Source organism: Passer domesticus, chromosome 10, assembly GCF_036417665.1.
Source record: "Passer domesticus isolate bPasDom1 chromosome 10, bPasDom1.hap1, whole genome shotgun sequence".
In the NCBI taxonomy this organism is placed as follows: Eukaryota; Metazoa; Chordata; class Aves; order Passeriformes; family Passeridae; genus Passer; species Passer domesticus.
The window spans coordinates 27,147,947-27,171,160 of NC_087483.1; the positions used below are offsets into that span (position 1 = coordinate 27,147,947).

At 41.3% G+C, this 23,214-nt stretch overlaps 1 protein-coding gene across 8 annotated transcripts in view; it reads left to right on the forward strand.

The window, feature by feature from the left end:
- The window catches only part of RBMS1 (RNA binding motif single stranded interacting protein 1), a 337,082-nt gene that overhangs the window by 240,276 nt on the left and 73,592 nt on the right, over positions 1-23,214 (forward strand). For 2 of the 8 annotated variants that reach the window (XM_064434720.1, XM_064434722.1), the window contains exon 1: positions 6,130-6,447. The exons of 5 other annotated variants lie outside the window; for them this stretch is intronic. In XM_064434720.1, coding sequence (XP_064290790.1) covers positions 6,385-6,447 — 63 coding nt within the window. In that variant the 5' untranslated portion in view covers positions 6,130-6,384. Of the gene's footprint in view, positions 1-4,250; positions 4,431-5,248; positions 5,325-6,129; positions 6,448-23,214 lie in introns of those variants that run through there. One more of the 8 variants, XM_064434724.1, reaches the window with a different exon arrangement.

Here is a 23,214-nt window from a genome sequence, read left to right on the forward strand (position 1 = left end):
AGAAAATAAATTATGTCTGGCTGATTTGTGGTCACACCTTCCACTCTATTATTGTGCAGTGATTTCTTTTCATTGTCATTAACTGTTCTCAATCCAAACAAATTTTAATTGTAGGAGTCTTTAAATTTCTTTCTTATTTCTAAAATTCTCATGAATAGTAAGCATTCAAGCCTGGTCAATATGGTGAACAATGTCACAGCAAAAATGCCACAGCACATCAAAATTGAACATACTGTGGCTAGAAAGAGCATTTTTTCTGGTTAAAAAACTGGAATATATGACCCTGCTTTAGAACCTCGCAAAGTGAAATTTAGAAAAAATGTTTGTGTATTTCCAGATTTTGCTTCTTTTATTAATATTTGTATTAAAATGTTAATATGTAAATATATAAAAATCAAATAGCTGCATGGAGTAATTGTTTTCTAGAAAATACTTGGTGAATATTTTTGCTTTCTTTTTCTATTGTTCCATAAATTTATCCTGCACAACATGTAAAAATGCACAATCAAAAAAGCATGTCAAAACAGCAAGCTATTCTTAGTAGTCTCTCTTAAAAAAGAAATATTATCCAATATAATGTTGATGAACTTTCTACATAGTTAATAACAAAACAGAAAAAGCAATATGCTTTGTCATTTTGGACAGACTTTATTATTTTATTCTATAATATATTCGGCAGCTGTTCACACACTTCGACTGCTTTATAGTTTCAAACAAGTGTCTGGCAACATTATCAGGCTAATAGCAGAAATGAGATCTTTAAGAGTCATTTCACTTCATTCCACAAATGAGGATTGGATTTTGTCTTGTGTTTTCATTACTGATTATGAGCAACCTCCTTACATTTCTCTTACATAGTAATCCTTTACAGTAATTATGTTTCATACTTGTGCTTCCCAGAATATACAGGGTATATTTAGGAAGGGCATTTGTTTGACAGTGGAAGTGCTTCTATAAAGAAGTATCTTGTCCTGTCTCTCAAATAATAAATAGTGCTTTCCATAATATAAAATGCTGGCATGGCATTAGCAGGAGATTGTGTTGCTCACTATGTTCATATTCTTAATACCAGTCATCAGTGAAGGAATGGCAACAATTATGTATAATTGTGCAATTTATATTAAGTGTCTTTCCAAGAACGTTTAAGGAAGCATGGAAGGAATGAAGAGCAAGCCAAAATGAATAGGAGTCAAAGCATGTCACTGGAGGTACAACCCCAGTGTCTGCAGCAGATGCATTCTGTGAGCACTGCAGGGAGCACAGGACTCTTCTTGTTTCACAGTGAGCTGTTGCATTTAAGGGAAAAACCTTAGCAGTAGAGATGATGGGAAAATCAGAGACAGGTTGGAGGACTCCCAGAGAGAATGAGCTGATGCATTCAGATAAAAAAAAAATGTTACAGTGACTGTGCACAGATATTTCATAATGAGTGATAATACGACTTTGTTTTTTTTAATATTCTAGTGTAGAGTGTAAGTAATTGGGTACTTTGGTACCAGTATTTGAAATGGTACAGCTGGAAAAGATTATTTGTTTTCCCTTTTCAGATAATCATGGAGATTTTTTTCTTATTGTTGAATATATTCATGTGAGTATTTTGAAGACTGCATTTTTAAACAGCAGCTTCTCATTGTGTATGCAATGCCTCACTCTTAGGAGATCATATACTTCTGCAGAAGTCATTGTTTCATAATAATTTTAGTTTTTTAATAAAAAAGAAAATTTACAGAAGATTTTCTAAAGAAAGTATTTGGGATGTTCAAAACATTACTATGTCCCATTTCTACTGACCTCTCCTCATCCTCACTTAGCTAGATTTCTTTCATACCTGCATTCTGGGAATACTTAAATAAAAACAATTAATTATGAGATAATTTATCTCTGAGGGAGCTTCCCATGTAACAAAGTTTACTCTGTTGCTTTGGTTGTTAGAAATTCTTTTCATGCTTTCAGTTCTCGTAGATGAATTAAAGCCAAAAATTAAAATTCTACTTCTGTATGATACTCAGCTTCACGTATCCCTTTATTAACACTTTACAGGAAATGTTTAATATCTCTCAAATATCTCAAAGTTCAGCCCTGCATTCTGTTTCCCTGGCTTGCATAGGGTATTTAAAAGTATTTTTGCATTGTTGTGGCTCAGCTTCCTGCCTACTCTGGTTTTTGTCTTTCTCCATATGACCACGTGTGGTGCGAGGATGGATGCTCAGGGAACTCAACAGTGTGGCAACAGTCTCCTCAGTACCTCAAGGTGGGGAAATGAGCTGCCCACAGTCACTTTTCCACTAGTGGGTCTTCAGAAGGCCCTGAAGTGGTCAGGAGAGCAGAGTTGTAAGGAAATTCAGGAGATCCAGTCTGGACTCACAGGGGTTTGCAATAGTCTATAAGTTTCCCATTTAAAGCAGATCCAGGGCTGAGAGACCATCTGCCCTGCAGAGGCACTGAATGCCCTCAGGGGAAATAGCTACTTTGGTTGAATTTTGAGATAAGTAAGGGAAGCCATGAATTTGATTTAGAGCAGAAATGGTAAAGTAGCAGCTTGAATGCGTAGAACTGTTTTTAAAATAATGGCTTGGTTTTGCCAGTCTACTGTTTGTTAAGATTGATAAGCATTACTGGAAAGATTCTTGAGTACTTTCAGTGGTCTCCAGGTTTCCAGACAAGTCTTTCTTTCTGTATTTATAAACATTTCTCTGCAAACCTGCAAGCTAACAAAACAGAACATGTAAATTGCTACATTGTATTTCTGAAATGCACCAGAGCTGCTCATAAGTTTTCCTTTTTTTTCCTGAATAAGCAACTCTAGGTAATTTAAAGAAGCTCTGAATGATTTATAGAGGAGCCACTCTTAGACCCTGTGGTCACCTTTTTCCCTTAGGATCAAAAGGAATTGCTCATTTATAACTGCAAGCAGCAATATGGCCTGGCTACCTGCAAGTCTGTTCACACCTGTTGTATGCAATTAATAACAAAGTCCTTGAAAATATGATTTTTATTACCATATTTGCATACGTTTTACAGATTAGGCATCTCAGTTTTGGCATTGCTACGTCAGTAAGACTGAGACTGTTCTTTGCAAACAAGGCATGCTTTTTGCATCTCAGAAAATATGTAGGAAAACTGTTGTCAGTACTTGAACTGATATATCACTGCACAAGTACTGAAAAGTCCGGGCACTTATCTTGAGCTTTATAAACATAATCTCAAGTACAGGGTTTTACAGAGAAATAATTTTGCCTATGTTCGGGAGTAAGAGCAAAGCAGCTTTTCCATATGAGCATAGCTGCAGATTGGAAGGGACCTCAGGGGATGTCTAGTCCAACCTCCAGCCCAAAGCAGCATCAGCAAAATGATCAGGTCAGGTTGCTTTGGGCTGTTTGCATTCTGGTCTTGGAAATGCGCAGGAATGGAGAGTGCACAGCCTCTCAGAGCAATGTCTGTCTGTCCTGATGTCCAGTCAGAAACTTGCTTGTTTCAATTTAGCTCTGCTGTCCCTTTCTCTCCAGACACACTGCTGTAAGGAGTCTGGCTCTGTGTTCTGGTAACATTGTCAATTTATTGGAAGGCAGCTATTTCCCTGTTTGAGACAAAAATGGAGACAGATTAATCAAGCCTTTTAAAAACAAGAGATAATGTTGATAGGCACATTAGCACTTAGGAAATTATATCAAGTTTTCTTCCCAGAAAATTATATAATGAGTTTTTCCTTAACAAAAATAAATAATAAGATACTATTAGATTGTGATCTAATAGATGTTTACAGTATTATATTTGTTGTTATGTGTTTTCCTAATATGTTAGGAAAGAGAGTACTAGTAACTGAGAGAAATGGGCCACGTACTGAATCTAAGAGAGGAAAATCATGTCCAAATCACAGGAAGCCTTGGGACGTGTGACAGCAGAAAGAGCAAGACAGCAGCATTTCAGAGACTGCTTTGGAATATTCTGGAGAGCCTTCCCTGGTATGACAGTGACTGAGACCCAATCGAGCATACAGTGTTTACATCCCTCCAGCCTCTTCCCTGGGGGGTGGGGCAGGAAGAGGAGAGGAGAGGGAAGGAAGCAAGGGATGATTGATGGTTTTTGAAAAGCTTTTCCCTGCGAGGGGAAGGTGTGGTCACTATACACATCTCCAGCTAACAAAGCCTCCCGTAGGTGGAGCAGACTTAAGCTTTGTCACCCCTTTCGGGTGACTGCAACACTGTCCAGAAAATATTTTTCTTGTTTTTCAGTTAAGAATAGAAATCTGAGCAGGAGAAGTAGCCTGTCACTGTTCCAGTTTGTACTGCTTTAAGACAGTTCTCCAGCACTGAGTCTGATTGTGACATCTGTGACCAAGGGTTCTGAAATAAGTCAGATCGACTGCTGTGTGTGGCACATCTCAGGAAGGCATGAGCACACAGCTACATTTCTGTCAAATCAAGCCACAGGTAGATGAATGTATTAAGCCAATATAATCCAGTACTGCTGCCAAAACAAGCACTCACATCCACCCTCTTGCCCCTGCCTATTTTTGCTCCCTGCTACCTCCTCCATTACATTAGCACGAGCAGCAGCACAGCCACATGCTGAACCCAACAAAGGAAATGATCTGGAAAAAAATTAACCTCATCAGAGAGAAAAAAACAAAAGGTTTCACCCAGAATCAGTTGCTAAACTGTTGCTTTTTCAGCATTGATGCCAATTGATGTTGTTGTGAAGCAGGCATGAGGCCTTAACCAGGCCAGGGAGTCTGAATTTATCCTAGCATTAAGCCTCTGGCATTAGCTTTATGCCAGCAGTGGGAATACGAATGTTCCAGGATCCAACATGAAGTTAGGGTAGTACAGACAGACAGTACCTGACCTGACATAAAGTCTGCTGGTACAAACTTATTCCATCAAATAATTTCCAGTGCCAGTGATCACCATGTGGCTGCAGTGCTTTTCATCCAATACTAGTAGACCTTAAACTTGTGTTATCAAATTGAGGCCAAATGGAATGAGATACGTTTTAGGACTTGAAAGAGAGAAAAAAGGAAAGTTATGCAGAATGTAGTTCTGCCAAGTGTTGATGCTTTCCTATTGTTTGCTGTTTTCAGATGGACTTTGATCTATAGTAGAAATATATTAGGATACCGAAATACTTAGAGATTATTTCTAGGGAAGTCAGTAATTGAAGATTGTATGTTTTTGTAAATACTAGCATTTTCAGTTGTTATTTGGCTTTTCAGTAATGAACTACCTGGCAATTTTCTGTTTCTCCCCAGCTGTTTCCTATGGCCATGTTGGGGTGTATGGGATCGGGGCCACCGTATTGTCAGAAAGAGGAAGAGAAACCAAAAGGTGCCTGATGATGCATGTCCGTGGCAGAAGTTCTTCTACAGTGTCACTGATCAGTCAGTGGCCTGACAGAGCTGTAGCTCTGGACTTTCTTAGAAACTAGATTGTCAACATCAGTGGGTAATGTAAATATAGTAATGTAAACAGTGCAGAGTACCAGGAGTGAAGTTGGGGACTCCTTGCCTCCCTATGTCCCTGTTTCAGAGCCTAAGAACTGTAACGTTTCCTAGGCCTAAATTTCGCGAAGAAACTTAAGAATTTCCCCTCGCTTCCCAAAGCTGCCTTGAGGCACTGCAGAGGGCTGTGACCGGATGTTCCTCCCCCCTCCCCATCCCTAGTCAAGAAAAACTTAGGAGAGTTAAAGGGCGCAGTGTTTGTCGCCTGGGAGCGCTCAGCCCCGCGGTCGGGGGGTGCCCGAGCCGCGGCTGTCCCCGCAGCGGCCGGGGCTCCGCGGGCTGTCCCGCTGCGGCCGCTCGGGGGCCGGGACCCCGCCGGGCGCGCCCCGCGGCGGAATGCGCGGCACGCGGGCCCGCCGCCCCCCCGCGCCCCTCTCCGGCGCAACCATTGCGCGGCGCGGGGGGGTCCGCGCCCGCCGCCCCGCTCCGCGCCCCGCCTGGCGCCGCGCCCCGCTCCGCGCCCCCCTCCCCGCGCGGGACGGGACGGGGCGGGGCGGGGCGCGAGCTCCGCGCCCGCTCCGCGCCTCCCCGCCGCGGCTCGGCGCTTCCCCGCCCGCCCCCTCCCTCTGCTGGGCGGTGGTTGAGGCCGGCGGGAGGTGGGGCCGGGCTGGGCCGGGCCGGGCCGGGCTGGGCTGGGCTAGGCTGGGGCAGCCGGCGGCGGTCAGCGGGGGCCCGTGGATGGCAGCCTGGGCGGCCGCCGCGGGGTAGGGTCGACGCGGAGCGGGGCCGGACCGGGCAGGGCGGAGGCCGAGCGGAGGGTTCGAGGAGCCGCAGCCGGCGGAGAAGGCACGGAGGCGGAGAGCGCCCTGCAGCCCCGCCGCGCCGCAGCCCGGCGGCCGCCAAAGTTGCTCCCCATCCCGAGGGGGAGCGGGGGATCAGGCGGGGCGATGATCTTCCCCAGCAGCAACAGCAGCGCGGCCGGCGGCGGGCGGACCCCCTATCGGAAGCAGGTGAGGGAGGGAAGTGTGCCTTTGTGGCACCCCCGCGTCCCCCCCGCAGCCCCGAGGTGCTGGGGGAGGAGTGGGGAGAGGGGTGGCGACTGGCGTGAGTTGCGGCTTGCAGCCTGCTCGCTTCTCGAGAGCTGGGATTTTAAAAAAGAAACTCTTTTCTCCTTTTTATTTTTTTTTTTAAATCTCCTCTGAAGAGCCGCGCCGTGACCTTGGCGAGTGGCGGGGCGGCCGCCGCCGGGTCACCTTCGCGGGGCGTGCGGGGCGGTGCGGGGCGGCCGCCGGGGGCCGGGCGGGTGCCGGCCCCGCCGGGCTCGGCAACAGGTTAGAGAGGACCCGGTGTCGCAACAGCGAAACTTGGGGCTGGATGTTTTTCACTCGCGGTGAAATGAGCGAGGGGAATCCGGCGCATTTTTTCTTTCAAACAACCCTCCAGAAAACCTCCGCCGCCCTTCGGGTGCGCCCAGCTCCCCCCGAGGGGGGCACAGGGGGACCCTGTGACATTTTATGGGCAGAGTGATCTCTTTGATAAGCTCGGAGCACTCGCGTCTATGGAGCTGTACTGAAAGAGGTATTTCTTTGTTTGTTTGTTTAGTCGCTGGAAATAAAATATTTGAAATAGTTGCGTTACAACCTTGCTGGGCCGTTTGTCTTTGGCTGCACTTTTTACGCACACAAGATGCAATGTTGGTATTAATCGTACATTATTTACTGCTTAGTGTGTTATTTTTCATTGACTCTTCGACTAAATTTTAAAAAAGGAACAAAAAAACCTCACATTTCACGTTAATGGGAAGGCATGCTCTGTGTGTCTGCCAGAGGGTAAATGGAGTAGAGGTCACTGACAAGCTGCCGGCTTGACAAAGCATGCCAAAAATACTATGGCAGGCTTCTTTCCAGGTGAGAAAAAAATCCTTCCGTGTCTGCTGCACTTAGTAGCTGAAACGAGTAATTTGACAGGTTCAGTCAGCAATACTGGGGAAGTTCGTCCCATTTTGCTTGGGGTCAGAATGCATTAAGGGTAGAAATAGGAAATCAGATATCACTGCTGCGTGCAGTGAAGGGTTTCATATAAGTTATGAGGACACAGGCTTGGAAATTTTGAACTCTTGGTGCATTGTTGGGGTGACACATGGTCTGTGTAGCTGACCTGCTTGACAGTGAAAGTTGGACTCATATTTTCTTGAAGCTGAAGTCAAAATTGCTATTTCCTTTCTCCTCCCTGTTATTTTATAGAAATATCTTTTTGATAAGAATCACTGGTGTGTTATCTCAGCAGCGCTCTGCAGATGCTGCCCAGCAGTGCATGGAGTTATCTTTGCATCTTGTAGTCAAAGTGTTCAAGTCCATACATAACAAAACATGCTTATTGTGTGCGCTGGTTTTGGTTTGTTGTTAATAAATGTCCTGGATACGCCCATGCTGATCATCTTGTCTGGTGCTCCTGCATACTTTATAAATGAAGCCAGTGCATCAGATACTATTTCGTGCTCTCCCTGAGAGGACCATTAATCAAGGAAGGCCCCTTGTGTGGCTGTGCAGGGTGTCGGGAGCGGGGCAGGGTGTTGGCAGGAGCCGAGGGCAGTGGGGCCAGGCCTCGTGCTGGCAGGGCTGTGTTTTATGTGCGGATGTGAGTTTGCCTGCTGCTCTGGAGCAGGCTGATAAGATGCTCTTCTTTTCACAGTGCACTCCTTAGATTCAAAGAGCTAAAAGGGCCGACTGAATCAGAAAAACAAACAGACCCTTTTTCCCCAATAGGCAGAGAAAGAAATGAATGCAGGGGTATTATGTGGGCTTAAGACCCTTGGTACCAAAGGTTTCTTTTGTTAGTGTGTAGCTATTCTCTGCTCTAAACACTTCCTACATAAGGAGCCGGGGTCTGTCCTTTTCTGCAGTTAAGTCCGTGGAAAACGCCTATTAGCTTCATTCATGTAGACTCACGTCGATTAGCCATTGGCTTTCTGATCTCCCTTTCACTCAGACTTCACCTGCAGGGGTGAGCTGATGTCAAACAGTGCTAAGAGTACTGCAAGCCTAATTTTTCAACCCTTGATAATTAAGAAAAGTTGAGATGGAGTCTCTGTGTGCTCTGTGTAACCGATATTCAGACAATTGCATTGTAGTTGAGCTTTAGCCTGAGACGCTGGGTACTGTTAGTGTAGGAAAAGTTCTCAACCAATGTCTCTAAAAGGAGTAACTGGATTTCCTATGCTAACAGTGTGTCATATGTGAAACTGAAACAATTTCAAGTAACTTATCAGGGAAGTTAAAATCTTTTGAGCAGCTTGTATGTCTCTGTTGGTATTTTAATACATATCAGAATAATAAAAGAGCACTTCATGTTTAGTATTATCCTGTTTCATTTTTAAGCATTTATAGCAGATTCAGTTGAAAAAATGAGTGATTCACTGATAAAAGGCAAAGTGACACTGACCTGATTTATTTTTAAGACATTGTAATATAATGTGAATTTCTACCTTAATTTAAAACATTGACAAAATGCCATATAGGTAGAGTAGGTTCAGATCTTTACCCATACTCTCTTTTTGTTTTCCCAAATAACTATGTTTTGTTTTGTAAACAAATGTGTGCCTATAATATTATGTTTGTTACCTGTTGTATCTACACTATGCAACTCTGGCATGTAGGAGCGAGTCAACAATTTCAGGTCAGATTTGACTGGCCTGATCATCTTCTCTGTTCTAGAGTACTTGTAAAAATACTAAAATGTGGTCTCTGCTCAAAAGAATTTCCTGCATTATGGAGAGACAGGCATATTAAAAATACTCTTACCAGGCTTAAAATTGAGATGTTGCTTATATGAGGGACAGCTCATCTGAGAACTTATTTGAAATGCAGGTGTAGATCTTGTTAAAGAATGAAAGCCACGCGATATCTGCAATAATAACCTATCACAACACTCATAGCCATACATCCTGTCTGAAAAAGGTGTAAGCTAAGACTTTTGCTATCAAGGTTATTCGAGCTATTGTAAAGAATGCACATGTGTGCATCTGTAATGAAAAGGAAAGAGAATGACATACAATACACTGCTTAATACAGGCTTTTTTAGCTCTTGGTCTGTTGAGAACAAGATGATTCTCTGTCCCTCCTCCCACTTTTGTCATTCTCATGTAAATCGGGAGGCGCTCCTCTGAAGTAAATATTTCTACACTCTGTAAAATTATCGTAAATGGAAAATTAGGCTTTCTCCTGCCATCTGCTCCTTGAATCTACAGAGCTACTCCAGCTATTTGATTAGGGATTTTAAATCGCTTTGTGTGGGGAGGTTCCTCTGCTCTCAGGTTTCTTGAAGAGGAAGCCAGAAGCAGCTCTGGAGGCCTGGGAAGGAGACGAGTGCAGGGTCCTACCAGCGCAGCCTGGCTGCTCAGCCCAGTGTCTGTGCCTTTTAACAGCTTTGCCCAGTAAGGGTGATTCTTGTTGCGTTTTGATGAGTGTAATGTTTGTCTTGCCAGCATGAGGAGATTTACATAGTTTGCTGCTTTTGAGAAGATTAACTGGGTGTAGCTGCACGTGAGGAATTTAACACCGATTTGAAATTTGGCCTGCTTGTGGAGGGACAGACAAAGCTTTGGATCAATCTTTTCATATTGCTCTGTTAAGTGTTGTGTCACAGATTAGGTTTTCTAAAAGTTGAAGGTTAAGGTTGGTTCCTAAGGACAGTTAAATGGAGAAAGCTTTTGCCAATCTCAGGCTAAAAACATAGATTAGCCTTTCACTCTGTCTATGGGTTTAACCTATCAAGAAGCTACACCTGTAATCCTACTTTAGGATTTCCCAGTTGGCGCTGTGTGTGGTGTCTGTGTGTGTGAGAAGGAACCTCATTAAATTCGCAAGACCTGGGCCTGGTCATAGCTGAGAACATGCAGCTCCACGGAGCAGTCTGTGCCCAGAGGGATGTGACACAACACCTCCTGTGTGTAGGGATGGTGCTGCCTAAGATGGAGCAGATAGCTGTGGTTACAGAAATACACGGGATTAGTTTCTTTTTGTTTCTTTCTCTCAGAAGTATGAGAATTGTAATTTTGTATCGCTGGCTTGAGGTGACAGACTATTTCCCTTTGCATTGTATACAATGTTAAAGGATTTACCTAGGTTTCACAGAACTGAGCTCCTATATTAGGTACCAGCTACTTTAATTTTTTAAGTGCATCTATAAGATTGTTTGTGAAGTTCTGCTTTATTCTCAAGAGAGCAAAACTACTCAGTCAGTGAGTTTCTAAACATGTACCAAAATGTGAATGAAAGAAATAAAAGGAAACACCTTATCTTGTTCAGGCATGATCTTATAGATTATAAAAAGTGATATAATTGTCTTATCTGTATTTGGCAATTTGAAGTTTTTGTTTAGTATTTCTAACAGGGTGAACAATATATTTTTGTCTCTTTGGAAGTGTTATTGTTTAAAGTATGTGTCTTTGCCATTTAGTTTCACATGGAAGGGAAGATAGAAGTCTGTGTCTTGAACATCTGCTGTTTTGTTTTGGGTTCATTTTTTTTTTTTCCCCTGAAACTTCCAACTGTTAAAAAAATTGCTTGAGTTAACACATTTCAGAAGAGTTAGATCCTTTAAACTGTAACTGCTGGCAGGGAGGAGAGGGGAAGGAAGGAAGGGAGTGGAAAATCCTTTCCTGCAAGCTTGAGATGGCTCCTAAAACATCCGCACAGTGCTGCAACCAAGTAAATAAAAATAATGATCATTTGACATTGTAACCATTTTTGGTGAGCTTTTTTACCCCCCTTGTAAATGTGTGGTTGAAATTGACCTTTGCTTGTTGCACGAGGCGGTGTATAAGAAAAGAAATCAATGGAGACTAGGAACCTCTAGTGCATTTCGTTCATGCATCTGTTTCCAACTTCTTATGATGTTTTTCTCCTTTTCCACAGCCAGTTGTTTTAAAACATCTTATTTGGGGGGCAATGTGAAGGCTTATAAATCTGTAATCTTAATGAAGAGGTGCATGGAGATGTTTTGATCCTGGAAGAAGTGTTTTTGAGAAGTATTTCAAAAAGCCAGCAGAAGCATATTTGAAAGTTCTTGATCCTTGTTGAAGTAATTGTGAGTTATTTTGCATGTGTTTCAGAATTGCAGTGTACTGTGGTAATTATAACAGCCCTGCAGAAGCCACTGTATTTGCAGCTTGCTGATGCAACAGGAAAAGGAAGGGATGAGTTAGAAATAGAGGAGAAACAAGGAGGGGAACCATGGATTAGATAAGCACAAGCCTCCTAACCCAGCAACTTAGGAAACATACACACAACAAAAAAATCATGTGCTGTAAGGGCTGGTTACTGTGATTAGCACAGCTTTAGCTGTTTCCCTCAAGAGACTGCAGTTAAAGCAGTGTAGCTGCAGCTGTGTATTGACTCACAAAGTAGTTTTAAACTGCAGTTGAAGTAATTGAATGCTGGTGAGAGATTGCTTTAAACAAATTGAGGATTACCTAGGTTTGTGGCAGTTTAAGTTGGTTTATTTCTAGGAATCTAAGTTTTGTAACTTTTATGTAAATTGATTTTTAACAGTAAAACTCTGTACCAATTATAAGACTTAACCTGTGTTCTAAGATGTGTTGACTTAAAAATTATCTAGCAAGTATTTTGAAGTCTTAGAAGCTCTTCAAAACAAAAATATAGCTGCAACATTTAAACAATGTCTTTTTTGGAATTTATGATGTAGCATAAGGATATATCAGCTCTAGGGTCTGTTGCAAAATAATAGCTGACAACTACAGAAATGTATAAATACATAATAATATCATTTATAATAATACCTTTTTGTTCATATGTCCTCATAAAAGTCATGCCGCATGCTTAACTATAATTGTTTAGGAAATCACTCATGTGTGTCTTATTTGTTTAAAGTATTCTGCTCTTGAAAAATGATGTGTCAAATAGAGTGGATATTTAGAATTTACTTGTTTGATAAAATTGTAGAATTTTGTGAGGTTGCAGTGGAAACAAGCAACACATTGTTCTGCAGAGCCTCATTTGGGCTTAATTTTCTTTTGTTGAAGAACAGCAGAAGCACCAGGACAGGGTGAGCATCAGACTTAGTCTTGTGGGATACTTACCTGCTTGTGAAATGAAATGCTTCTTTACTGCACCTAAATATGTGTAACTTTATTTCACCATTTCACTGTTTCTTTACAGTGTCTCTTATTGGCAATGGCACTTTCACACCTTATTATGTGAGTTTTTTTCTGCTTAGATGAGAAGGGGATTTATTTCTTTCCTTACCTTCTATTGTTTTCTCAGATCAGAATCTCCTCTACCATATGGTGCTTTGTTCAATAAAGTGGAAACATGAGTCCTTTGGTTAACTACAGCTCATATATTCTGTCATTTGGGTGCTACAGCATAACAATGTTAGAATTCAGTCCTTTAGGATATTCAAGGTAGGTGTATGGCACTTCCATTTTTACTGTGCTTGAGCAGTGAAATCTAAGGATTCAGGTGGGAATTTGGATAAGCATTACAAGGGAGCTTTTCTCAGGATTGTTTGTCACCACAGGGCACTTCTCATGCCTGTGGTCTTACCAGCTCCCAGGAAGGCTGCTGCAACTTGGTGAAGGATTATTCAGTTATCTTTGAAAATCTGAAGCAGTGTTCACAGATTCTTGGCTACTCTGAGGTGGTTCACAATCCTGCTTTAAGGCTTACTTGACCCACAGAAAATTTATCAGGTTGTGCTTGTGCCACTGCAACAATCCAAAATTACTCCAAACACTGGGCAGGCAAGGGTAAAATCAAATGCAGATTTGATTTTAAAAGTAAAAATACAGAATTCTTAAAATGGAGAAATGGAATAAAACCCCAAACCATATAGTAGTACAGGAGCTGGAGGTTTCCTTTACCTTACATGCAGGCATGTGGCACAGTACCTGCAGTCTTCTCAGGGAAACTGGTTATTGTCCTCCAACAACCAGTCACCTCAAGTTGTGTTCAGAGAGGAGACTGATGTAAGGCTCTGTATTTCTCTGTATTTTATTTATGCTTAACCCACTTGAGGGGTAAGGGGTAGATATTGCTTTTTATTTTCTAAGTTGGTGATGCCTCTTTCAAGACCATAGGTTGTTTTTTCCTGCTTTGGAAGCAGTGATGTCTCTTGAGCATCCCCAGGCACAATGCTGCCCAGCCCAGGCTTTGGAGTGCTCTTCAAGTGAGCACTAAAGAGGTGGTTGGTGTGTTGCAAAGGAGATCCCATGTATGAAATTATAAAGGAATTCAAGTCTTGTGGTGTTTTTCTTTCTGTTCTGCCTGTGTGTACAATTTGCTAATAAACTTTAAACAGTTGTGCAGCAGATGTTTTGCTGGGCTACTATGGGAGTGAGGGAGACCCTGTCACTCCAGCTGCTGCAGGTGACTGGCAGGTGGGTGTCACCTGTGTGCCCACCTTTGAGCACAGCCACAGTGACCCATTTGGAACTGTTTGTATTGCCACATGCGTGTGTGCTGTTCTGGCTTAGCTTAGCTAGTCACTTAGCCAAGGCTTTAAATAACCTATTACAACACGAAACTCTTTGAAGTATGTAGTGTAGAAGTAACACGCAGTACAAGTCTGTGTTAACTCGGCCCCCTGTGGCTGTGCTGTGGGAGAGGAGGGACACGGTGGCTGTGCCATGCCCTGGCCAGGGACTTGCCTCCTGCGAGCCCGGGAAAGCAGCAGCCACACTGCATAAACCCAGGCTTTGGCCGAGCTGGCACACATTTCCAGGGATTTCTGTCTGTGTGAAAGCAACCACCAGCAGACAAGATCCTTTGAAGTGTTTAGTGGTCTGTCTTCCAGATAAGTTCAAGAAGAGTTTAAAATTCTGGGTCTGAGTTTTAAGACTCTTGCTTATGCCAGCTCATATTTACATAGCCGGTGGTGCCACTGCATGGGGTGAGGCTGCTGACATCAAAAAGTGCTTATTGAGACAGAGAACCAGAATACTTCTGAATTTCCCCTATGAGAAACCTGAGTAGTTGGTATATCATGGGGTTAGTGTTAAACTCTCATTCAGAATCAAATGGTATTTAAATTGCTTTAATATTATTCCACCAATCTGTTTGGTTTGCATGTTCCTTATTATGTTAGTACTTGTGCTTATTTTAAAATGCTTCTGTGTAATTTGAAAAAAATATTTGACACAGATATTATATATGATTGCTTATCTACTAGCCTTTGAAGCAGGGGCATTTCATTTAGCATTCCAGAAGATATATTTCTGAATGCTACTTGTGAGAAGCACTTATCAAAACTGGGGTTTAATAAAAGTGTTTCACTTAAACAAAAATATAAATTATAAGATATCTTTATGGTCTTAGGGTGTCAATGCCTCCAATGCATACATATCCATGTAAATATTCCAGAATTAGGGGTGTTTTTTGAGATGAGAGAACCAGTTATGTCCTGCAGTATTAAGGAGCTATAGAATACATTTGAATTCTTCAGTAATTTTAATGGTGAAGAATACTAAGATGTAATTCAGTATATAGAATTTCAGCTGGTTAAAGCTGCTAGTGATACCTAGAACACACTGTAGCATCAGTAGAAGAATGCAGAGGCTTTTTAGTTTTTGGTGTTTTTTTTTTTTTTTTTTTTTTTTTTTTTTTTTTTAAGTGCTCTAAGAGCTGCCTCCATTCCCAGATACAATATTCTATAATGCTGTGGAGGCTAGTGCAAGATGGAAATGGTTAAGGAAGTCATTGTTTCAGCATTAGAACAATATTTTAATTGCTGTAGTGACAAAATCATGTTCACTTTGGAAGCAGACTTTGTCAGATTGCCAGCAAATATAATGTTCTTAGATCTCTCAGGTGTGGAGTGTCACAGTCTCAGTCAGTAAGGGCTACAGACTGGTCTAGTCATTGTAAAAGGCGCTCTGGATTTCCATCTAATTGTTCTTTGTGTATTCTGGTAAGTTGTTGAGAATTCCCTGCTCTGAGGCTCCTGACAATTTGGTGCTTTCTGATTTACAGTTTCTGTTGCTGCTTTATTATTGTTTTAATGCTTTATTATTAATGTGGGGGTTGGATTTCAGTACATTAGATGATGTAAAGAAACATCTAGCCTATCTGTGTGTCTTATCCTTCTGTCAAAAGACACTATTTTGGTGTGACACTTCTCTGTTGACCCTCTTTCAAAATGCCTGAATCCATCTCCACCTTCTTCATTTCCCGAAATAAATGCGGTGTTGTCATTGTCCTGGGTAATAGTAGAAGTCCCAGGTCAGCCACACCTATAAAGGCTACTCATAAGGATTAAGATGGTGACCTGAGGTTCAAAATGGTCCTGCCACTGATATTTTGGATAATCTTAACTAAATTATTAAGGTTTGACTCTTCAAAAGGTACTTGCTAATATTAGTTTCCTACATCTCAGATTTTGCACAGAAATATACTAACAAGTGGTTCAAATACTACAGCAATTAGGACTAAATATCTTGAAAAAATATTTATATACACTTGCATACCTGTATAGAAGTCTATGTTTTCTGTCCTCTGAAGCTCAGGATAGAAGAGATTGTTTAGAATGATAGAACTGTGTTCAAATTCTGCCTGTCGTGTACTGTGTAAGTGGTTTCTTGATGGTCTATGAGAACATTCATCTGAATGCTGTTATTGCTATTTCAGATAATTAGCAATGGCCAAGTTCATTTTGGCATGAAACTGGTCTGTTGAAACTATGTAGAACTCTACTTTTGAAGGTTGGTTTACTGTTAGCAATAGGTAAGTTTATTTCTAAGTAGATGTTTGTTGGGCAGAAAGGCAGTCAACCATGAAAATATCACTGAGAACAGGAATAACTCCCTGAAGTTCAGTGGCTAAGATTTTACAGAATTTAATCTACTTATCTTTAGTGGTTTTATGTCCTTATCTTTCCTATGAAATGAACTTCCTTAGGCTTAGGGGGTTTCCCCCCTTTTTTTTTTTTTCCTTCTTTTTTTTTTTAACTGGGAAGTCTTTATTCCACTATTCTCTTGTCTCATTTAAATTTTGAAGTGAAATTAAGTTGCATAAGTTCAAAATTCAAATAATTGGGGTTTTTGTGTTTGTTTGTTTTGGGTTTTATGTTATTTTTATTTTTTAATGGAAATGCAAAACACGGCCATTCAATTTATGGTGACTTTTGTAGTGAAGCAATGCTGATGTACAAGATTATTAGTGTAAAACATCCACCCGTTGTGCAGATGGATAAGCTGCAAAGGTAGAATTACTGCTAAGAAAAGTGCAGCTGAACGTACTTATTGAAAATGTGATTCCTTGAAATTGTCCATAGTAAGACAAACCTGAAAGCAGTTGCTAAGCACTGGGGTTGTGCAGTTAGCAGAGGCAAGTGATTAATTTGTCTTAAAAAGTTAGCCAATGGCTGGGCAGATTCCCTTTCACTGCAGCATTTTAAAGTTAATTATCAATTCCAGATGTACTTATTAGAAGTATCTTCCTTCATCTATAACTTTCTGATGTGTTCAGCAGTATGATTCCCCAGCTGAGTTCTTGTACCAAGGGTAAGAACATGACTGTTAAAATGGTAGATGAGTTGTGCTCTGTGCCCAAATGAAGTGGTTTATTCCTGACAAGTGTTTGTCATCTATCCATACATAGCCCCAGACATGGTTCAAGCCACGTGTCCCTTCACCACCCAGAGGTGGAGGCTGTCTCCCACAGGAGCTGCAGCTGTTGTGCCAGCTGTGCTGGTGCCTGGCCTGCAGGCAGCAGGGGTTTCTGAACCCTTTGGTGGCCACTGGAGCCCTCCTTGGATCATCTCTGCTTGTAGCAGTAGCTGCTCACACGCCTGAGTCAGACTGCTACCTGCACTGCCACGACCAGTTCTGCCTGGCAGTTGAATTTCTCATATATTATTAATGTTGTGTTAGTAGTACGTCTGGAAGCTTTCCTAGGTGTTATCTAATTCTTGTGTTTTTCATTTCAGAATTGACAATGATTCATTGTGCAGTCAGACATTCCCCCAGCAGCTATTTGGATGCACCAAGGCATGGCATCCTGCATTTGCTTAGCATACAGCTGCTAAATCTTTGTAACTGATCTTCAGAACTAAGTTTCTGGGTGTAAAAGGGATTGTTCATTATCATACACTGTGAAGTCACAAACATTTTAGTTTTAGAATGTCATATCATGTGGCTTGACTTTCTGACATCTGAATTATATTCTTAACCACTTAAAATCACTTTTATCTCAGAATTCAAAATCTGAGTTTAAAACTGCATGAGTTAGAACAGTAGCTTGCAAAAGAAAAAAAAAGTTTTGTTTCTTAGTTCAAATCAAGAGTGAAATTTTAAATTAGAAGACAATATGTGAGAAATTGATGAGGGCTGTGGAAGTGACTTACAACAACTCTTCTGTTTGTATGATTCAATATAAATTACTACTATCAAGAAAAACAGGATATTATAAATATAATATAGCATGGGTTTTTTTAAATTGCGTGCCTGAGATTTTGGACAAAATTCATTTGTAAAAAGTCAGCAGTCAGAAAGTATTTGATCTAATAAGTGATAAGTATCTACCAAAAAATCATCCTTTAAAGAATGAGAAAAGACTGACTTGGGTTTATTTCAGATAAGGCTGTAAGTAAAATCTGACCCTAAAGCCAGAGCAGCATTGCTGCCTGTGGTATGTACAGAGGATTTCACTTACTTTTAGCAGATCAGTTTGTGCATGCTGCTTGTTGCCTTACTTGTAAGACTCAGCCAGAGGTACTGCATGTGTTTGCTGCAGTTCTCTTACTTCGTGTATGAAAAACCAACGTTGGTTTAGTTCTGGACTGTTTGACAGCCTAATGCTGTTTTGTTACCACTTCTATGAGTCAGGACCATTGGTAAATTAAGCAGTCTGAGCTTCCTTTCTCTTGTGTTTTTTTTTTTAAAAAAAATATTTAATCTCCTTGTTCTTTTGATGAGAAAGGGGGAGACACCAGGAGGAAGAGCAAGCAGCCACAGGGGCAAGGATGCTGCTTTTTGGAGTAATGCCAGCCTAAGCTATTCCTTGAACTGCCCTCTTGGTCTGTGGCTCCACAATTGCCTCCATTGCACTTGGATCTTTTCAGCCAAACTGAGGGAAAGGTTGTCTTGAAAGTTGAGCTGCTGGCAAGACCAGCAAAGCCATCTTTGTACTTTATTTGATACTGTACCAAAGCCATTTTATCAGACCAGCAGATCTAACCACCCTTTTTTGACATCCCTGTACAACTTTTCACTATCTGCATATCCTAGATATCTCAGAAAGTGCTATTTCTACTTGAAAACTTATCAGGAGTTGAATTTCCATGTTAACGTATCCAGTCAGTACTGTTTGAAAGATTTCAGCTTTCCATGCTGTTCTTAGTTGACCTGGTGCTACATTCAGGCCATCAAAGGTCAGTGCAGGCAAGTAATCCCTGATGTGCAGCTAGGCATCTACTGGGGAGTTCCACCAGAAGTTACCTCCCCTTGGAAATCTTGCTCTTATTTTTGTGGATGAATCTTCAGTTTTAATTAAAAGCCTACCTTTACAACTTTGAGAATTTCATCCTACTGAAGGAATACCATTTTCCTTATTCATAAGGAGAAGCAGACTGCGATCTATAAAAGTAGGCTCATGTGCTGGATTTTCCTATGCTGATTTTAGCAAACTCTTTTCTACGTTTCATCAAGTCCCAGATTTGTTGTGTTCACAGTATTGTAGTGAATTGCCTTAATGTATGAAAGAGTTCCTTCTCCTCTGTGCACCCTTGATCACTTGCGTTTAGGAAAATGTTTGCATTTTTCATAACTTTGCATAAAGAGCATTACATTTACTAATTGGTTAGATTCTCTTACTACTGCTACTACTTCTAGTTTAAATGTGTCATACTCATATTTTCTAGGGCTTAAAATTCAAAAGAGTTCTTGAGGTCTTGAATGTTCAGCAACTTTGTGCTTTAAACAGGCCTAAAATCAGCTTCTCTAGGCCACGGATGCCCAAACTGGCTTTCATTAAACAACAGAATGGTTTTGCTAGAAATAGCCTGGATCTGTTGAGACTGGTGCTGAGCAAATGCTAACAAACCCTGCTTGATCCAAGCTGAATGGGAATAAATAGTATTTGTATTATACTAAGCATTGTGTTCTGGAGTACCCTAGTCCCAGTTCCCTGAAATGATGCTGGAAAAGTGATCACTTCATTAAGCATTCTGGTAATGAAGCAAGCGATTTTTGTATTACTGTAGTATCTAAAATTCTCCTTTAAAAATGAAGCAATGCTTCCTTTTCACTATTGTGCATAAAAATTGTCTATCGTGAGAGAGAAAAGTGAGTCAAGAGGGCAGAGCCACTGAGTACTGGGAGACAAGAAGGATGTACTGATGGGAAATGTGAGCAGAAAATGCTTCCCTCTAACTTCTAAGAAGCTAAACCAATCCTACAAGTAGGTTAGGATTTTGGAGATATCTAAAGAAAAAAATTTTTATTTCTTACCTTTTCCAGAATAAAATTGTCTAAGTGTCAACATTTTCCTAGTATTCTTTTTAGCAGATGGTTTCAAGATAGAAGCTCATAAAGGCTTGCAGAAGAAAGAAAAATTAGGTGGCAGTGTCTTACTCCATAGTGTTCAAACAGCCTGTAGTTTAATTTAAGATTTGAATATCAGATACACAGATCTAAAATAATGTATGTAGAACTGCTTTATGTGTGTATACTTGAACACACACTTTCAGGGGCAAAGGGGTAACAAATGAGAGAAACTGTGTATATTTCCTGCTGTTTGCCAAGCTGTGTTTTCTGCTGCTAGTGTTTCCTGATCAACTGGGAATGTCTTGAATTGTCTGTACTATCTTAGCAGCATTTTCTGTCTAATAGCAGCCGCAGGAAAGGTGGTGTTAGATATCTGTCTGAACTGTTCACTGGTTGGGTGAGCTGTTCTTGTTTCCATCTTTCCCAAGAGTTAAACATAGCTGCTTTCGTCATGCTAAACTGATTGTAATTTGTCCTTTTGTGCCTGTTCATGGGTGTAAATCTCTATGTGCTACATAGGATAAAGTTGTACAAATTGTTCTGGGCATGACAGACCAGTGACAGACCACTCCTTTTTTCCTGAAGAGCGTAGGGTATCCTGTGTGTGACTGTATTACATCATACACCTGGAGAAAATGCGCTTTTAATGTCAGCTATGCTGGATGTGCTGTAGTGAACATATGGCCAAAAAGGTTGGATGTGGTGGGCTTTAGTATGGTTCTCTAGTGGTGCAGGAACATCTCTCAGAAATGTCAAAAGTAGCATGGTGTCCACTGGCCCCAGAAATTTGGAAGCAGTTGTCCTCAGTGCTGCCTGCAAACAGATTTTTCTCAGCTCTTACTTTAAATCACTTCTGCTGGGTATAAGGCAAACTTACAGCACTGCAGTGTTCATTGCCTACCATGAGAGGAGACATTAGACCTTGTCTGTTCTGGAGGTGTCATTGTGTGTGTAACTGCACTGATACAGTTGAACTAATGAACATCTTTGGTAAATCTGCTGCTGTGTGCCACCCTCGCTGCAGGCGCTGCAGCCAGGAGCCCGTATGGAGGCCACGCTCCCCTCCCAAATGGGAAATGATGCAGCAGGCAAACGTTTCAGAAGCAATGAAGTTAGCTCCAGCTCTTTTCTAATGAGATTTGAGCTTCTACGTTTCATTCTAGGAAAGCATGTAGAGTGTTGGGGGTCATTTAGGAGACTTTGGGAATGTCATTGGCAGTCTCATACGTGCTACACGCAGTCTCATTACAATCCAAAGAAAATTGGTTTGCGTGTTGTGGCATGCAGAGCATGCAGAGTTTGCTCCCTGGTGCTCTGTAGAAAAGCCCTGTGTAGAGTAGTTTTGCCAACACTATACACTGCTGTCTTCTGGTCTGTCTGTTCTATGCAATGTTGAAATTTATAAAGCTTCTGGACAGATTTTCAGCTTGTGCAAATGAATGCAGAACCACTGGATGCGAGTGGAACTAGGCCGATATGTGCAAGTGCTGAAAACTGGCAACTCCTTATGTAATGAGTCTGGTGGTTTAAAAAGTTTCTACTGATCCTGCTCATATTCTAGAACTGTATTGCTCTTTTAATAATACCTGGCTGCTTCTGTGCAGTTTAGTGGCTTTGCCACGGAGGAGAATCACATTTATGGAGGTGTGGTCACTCTCCCATTGCAAATTACAAGTTCAGTGTCAGACTGTGTGTGTGTGTATATATATATATATATATATATATAATAAATATTTAAATAACAAATATATATATATATAATGTTTGTATACATACACTACTTGCAGCAACACAGTCTCGTACATGGACTCCGTGAATGTCAAAATGCCATGACAAATCAGCACAAACTCCTAGCTGAAGTTTAGTTGATAGTCACTTCAGCCTTTGCTGAACTAATTGTAACAGTATCTTGTGCTTCCCTTTTTCTTGACTGTAAAAGGCAGTGGGGTATGAAGCCTGATGAATTTGATGCTGTTAGTATTTCTTGAATTTGGTATGTACTTTCCTGGTTATACCTGAGACTCGCTTTAATCCTTTACCAGCAACACTGTGCATGTTCTGTTTCAGTGTGTTGATTACAATGACTTGTATCTGCTGCATTTTATCATATTGCAGAATATAAAAACTGTAAGGACACTTCTTGAAATTTCAGAAGTGAGGAGCAAAAAGATTAATGGAACTTTCAATCTAGCACAGGTCATGCTGACCTCAATTCTGTGGCAAATGCTGTGAAAGACTATGGAAATAATTGCAGTGGGGTAACGAGGAACGACAGTGATGCTCTGAGTATGCTTTCCTTTTCTTCAGCTCATGGAGGAGTCATTTATTCCCATGGAAAGTGATGCAAGATGCTGTTCTCACTGATATTGGTTCAATTGTTACTTGACATCGGCACATAACAAGCTGCTGAGCAGCAGAATTGGACCTTCTTGGTATCAAAATTGCAGTAACCTTTGTGTTGCACTCAGGCAGTGTATCTACACCAGCTTGTTCTTTCCAGAATACGTTCGTTAGGCCTGGAGACACTTAGAAAAGGAAAAAACATTTGCAAAGTGAATAGGAATATCTAAAATGATCTGTACTTTGAAGTATGAATTGTGCAGCTTGAAGAGGCTTTTCATGGGGGCATTCAGATTCTTTCTTGATGATGAAGTCTTATAAAAGTGGCTTTTTCTACCCTTTTTTGTTTGATGTGCCACCTTTCCAACAGCTAGAGATGCTGGCTGTGGTGAAGAGGGTGTGGTCCCTCAGGGAAATGAAGATTTAGGAATGCAGAAGAAAATACCAGAGGCAGCTGCCTCATCTGTTCCATCGATGTTGTCAAAGGAAGCAGCAGGAATAGACTGGGCCACCTATTAAATACTTGTGTAATGGCCTTACCAGGAAGAAAATACATTCTCTTCTTTGGAGTGGAACAGAGGGATTCACAGTAACAGTGCTGCTGCTAGGCTGGGTGCAGTATGTTGCCCATAAGGATTCAGCAATCATAGACAAAGGGATTCTGATAGGAGTTGACTCCCTCATGCACGGTCGGGCACAAGTTCTTTAATTTATTTAACTTGAATAAACAGAAAATGACATAGCGGATCCCATGTGAGCCAAAAGAGCCATCTGTGGTCTAACCCTGTGACAAACAGTATAGCAATAATTCCAATGCCACCAACAATGTGGAGTTTGCCAGAAAAGCAGATGCTTCTTTTGACATGCATCTTCAGTGCGGTGCCATTCCTATCCTATAATTGCTGTCTATGGAGGGAGGGTGGATAGGATAGCCAGA